Source organism: Entamoeba nuttalli (genome assembly GCF_000257125.1).
Source record: "Entamoeba nuttalli P19 unplaced genomic scaffold asmbl_3419, whole genome shotgun sequence".
In the NCBI taxonomy this organism is placed as follows: Eukaryota; Evosea; order Mastigamoebida; family Endamoebidae; genus Entamoeba; species Entamoeba nuttalli.
In genome coordinates, this window is record NW_008576072.1 from 1 (window position 1) to 3,144 (window position 3,144).

General features: G+C 26.0%; 4 protein-coding genes across 4 annotated transcripts; all 4 read left to right on the forward strand.

The window, feature by feature from the left end:
- Positions 1-68: 68 nt before the first annotated feature.
- Positions 69-763, forward strand: ENU1_067710 (Mob1/phocein family protein; the record flags this gene model as incomplete). The annotated part of the gene is made up of 2 exons (XM_008858334.1): positions 69-593; positions 653-763. 2 exons carry the CDS (start codon positions 69-71, stop codon positions 761-763), a joined length of 636 nt encoding a protein of 211 aa, XP_008856556.1.
- A 193-nt stretch (positions 764-956) lies between these two features.
- Positions 957-2,216, forward strand: ENU1_067720 (iron hydrogenase, putative; the record flags this gene model as incomplete). Its single annotated transcript, XM_008858335.1, has 2 exons — positions 957-1,390; positions 1,454-2,216. The coding sequence occupies 2 exons, from the start codon at positions 957-959 to the stop codon at positions 2,214-2,216; spliced, it is 1,197 nt and encodes a 398-aa protein (XP_008856557.1).
- A 57-nt stretch (positions 2,217-2,273) lies between these two features.
- Positions 2,274-2,648, forward strand: ENU1_067730 (hypothetical protein; the record flags this gene model as incomplete). The annotated part of the gene is made up of 1 exon (XM_008858336.1): positions 2,274-2,648. One exon carries the CDS (start codon positions 2,274-2,276, stop codon positions 2,646-2,648), a length of 375 nt encoding a protein of 124 aa, XP_008856558.1.
- A 93-nt stretch (positions 2,649-2,741) lies between these two features.
- On the forward strand, positions 2,742-3,092 carry ENU1_067740 (hypothetical protein; the record flags this gene model as incomplete). Its single annotated transcript, XM_008858337.1, has 2 exons — positions 2,742-2,881; positions 2,927-3,092. 2 exons carry the CDS (start codon positions 2,742-2,744, stop codon positions 3,090-3,092), a joined length of 306 nt encoding a protein of 101 aa, XP_008856559.1.
- Between the last annotated feature and the right edge of the window lie 52 nt (positions 3,093-3,144).

Genomic DNA, 3,144 nt, shown 5'->3' on the forward strand with positions numbered 1-3,144 from the left:
ATAAGAAGAATAAAAAAACAAAAAAAAGGACAGAAAAAAAAAGGAACTAAATTCTTGTATTTCAGACAATGTTCAAAAGTGGTAAAACTATTAGACATATTAAAAAACCTCAAACCCAAAAACAAATTATGTTAGAAGAACATGTACAAAAAACACTTGGAATTGGACAAATAGAACAAGCAGTTCTTCTTCCTCCAGGAGAAGATTTGAATGAATGGCTTGCTGTACATTGTCTTGACTTTTTTAAAGAATCTCAATTATTATATGACTCAATTGCTGAAAGTTGTACAAAAGAATCCTGTCCAGTAATGACTGCTGGTCCTCAATTTGAATATCGTTGGAAAGAAGGAAAAGAATTGTTTTCATTACCTGCAAATGAATATATTAATAAGTGTCTTGATTACGTTCAACAACAACTTGATGATGAAGCTGTATTTCCATGTACTGTTGGTGTTCCTTTTCCAAAGAAATTCCAAAAAGTGGTTCAAATGATATTTAAACGATTATTCAGAGTATATGCACATATTTATCTTCATCATTTAAATCAAATTACTCAATTAGAAGAAGAACCTCATTTAAATTCATCTTTTAAAGTTTGTTATTTCAATTTCTTATTCCCTGTAATTAATTTTAATATTAACTCCTTCTTTAGCATTTTATTTTATTTGCTACTGAGTTCAGTTTATTAGATAAAAAAGAAGTTACCCCAATGATGTGTGTTATTCATTTACTAGTTCCATCAGTTGAATCAAAATACAAATAATCAACGTCTTCTTTCTTTAACTATTTTTTTTTATTTAGTTTTTATTTGAAAAGAATAAATGTTTCTAGTTTGATAAATATTTTCTACTTACGAAATGGTCCATGGACCTTGTAATTGAAATGACTAAAAACTTCAATACTACAAAACGCAAACTTGAAATAAAAAGGAAGAAATTAAAATCTAAAAAATATAAATGAGCCTTTCTGTTGGGTTACAAATTGCTGGTGTTGATGATTATATTCAACAAAATCTCGTTTGTGTAATGCCTCTAAAAGAAACACCACCACAAGAACATAAAGGCGCTGCAAAAATATCACTAGGTGGTCCTGAAGAAGGAAATGAATTACCTAAATTAACTAAAGTCACTGTTAGATTAGAAGATTGTTTGGCATGTAGTGGATGTATTACTTCTGCAGAAACAGTGTTAATTGAACAACAAGGACTACCTGAATTTAGAAAGAATATTAAAGAACTATCTAAAAGAAAAAAAGTTATATGTACTATTGCAGATGAATGTATTGCATCAATGAGTGTTGTACACAATCAACCATTTAATGTTGTATGGACAAGAGTAGAAAAGGCATTAAAAAAAGAAGGTGTTGATGAATTAAGAGATTTGTCTCAAGCGTTTGTTGTTTAGAATAAATGGATATTAAAAAAAAAACATAAAGAAAATATATTTAGTAGTAGACAAGACATATCATTATTTGGTATTTATGATGAATTTAAAGAATATCAAAAAATGAATAAAGTTTTATTAACAAGTACTTGTCCTGGATGGGTTTGTTATTCGGAAAAAATGCAAGGGAAATGGATGTTTGAATATATGTCTAAAGTTGCATCATCAATGACAATTGCAGGTATGATTATGAAAAAACAAAATTCAGAAATATACCATGTAAGTATTCAAATGTGTTTTGATAAAAAATTAGAAGCAACAAAAACTTATAACAATATTCATGTTATTGATTGTGTATTAACAACAAGTGAAATAGATTCAATTGTTGATTGGAATGAACCAATTAATGAAATTACTTCAACAAGAATGAAAGGTTTTATTTCTTCTCCAGCACAATATATTGCTTTAATGGAACAAAAAAAAGAACCATTTAAAGTAACAAGAAATAAAGATTTCCTTGAAAATGATGGTATTGCTATTGCTAATGGATTTAGAAATATTCAAAATGTTGTTCGATTTGTTAAGTCAAAGACTAAATTACAATTTATTGAAGTAGAAGCATGTCCTGGTGGTTGTATTTGTGGTGGTGGACAAATAAAATGTTCTCCTAAAGAAAAAGATGAACGAGTTAAAAAAATGATGGAAATTCTTGAACCAAAAGTTGTTGATGAAAAGAATAAAAGTATTTATGAATCAATAAAAGACACTATTAAACTTACTTTTATTGATAGAAAAGAAAGTGCTCAAGAAAATGCTTTGCATTTGAATTGGTAATTCTTATTATAGTTTTTGTTTATTCATCTTTTTTTGACTTTTAAAACAAAAAAGTTAATGAACTATTTATTGATAGAAAAGTCATTAATTCAACCAATAAGTATGAAAAATAAAAGCACAAATTTTTTTATATTCAAAAAAATAAATAATCAACTAATACCTACTATTTTACCTAAGACAACTCCAACACCTATCATTACAAATCAACTGAATCCATGTTGTGTTAAAAAAATTACTCAACAAAAAACTCAAAGTGTAAATGTTCAAAATAAAAGAGCTTGTTCTATATGTAGGTTACAAACTTCAACTCTATACTCTCTAGAATGTGGTCATATTATGTGTTCAGCTTGCTTTAAAATTTGGAAAGAAGAAATGGGATGTAATTATTGTGCTGAATGTGGTGTTGAGATTCAAAAATTATTTAAGATTTAATTATTTATTGTTATCTAAAACGATTATTTATGATTAGATTGAATCTTAAAAAATAACGAAATATTAAAACTAAAAAAATAAAAGGAAATAGACATGATAATATTTCTTCTCCTTGTCTCATTATGCCTTAGTTTTGATTCTTCAAAATATTTTAAAACATCTATTGAGACAAGAATAATGTGTACTCGAGGAGAAGGTGTTTCAATGTTTTTAGAAGAAGAAGTAAAAAATTAGTTTGTTAAAATTAATTCATAACTAAAGTAAAATTTAATAATTAGTCCAATGATAATTTTCATGATAAATCAACAAAAAAAAGATATTATGAAATTTTATAATATTGCTGGTGATGTTATTGAAGAATTAGACATTTCAAATTATTCATTAAATGAAATAGTTGATGTTCTTGATGAAAGAGGATTTAGACAATTTTATAAAGAAAAATAATTTTATTTAAAAAATACTTAAAATTAATATTTTCTTTAATAAAAGAAGAATA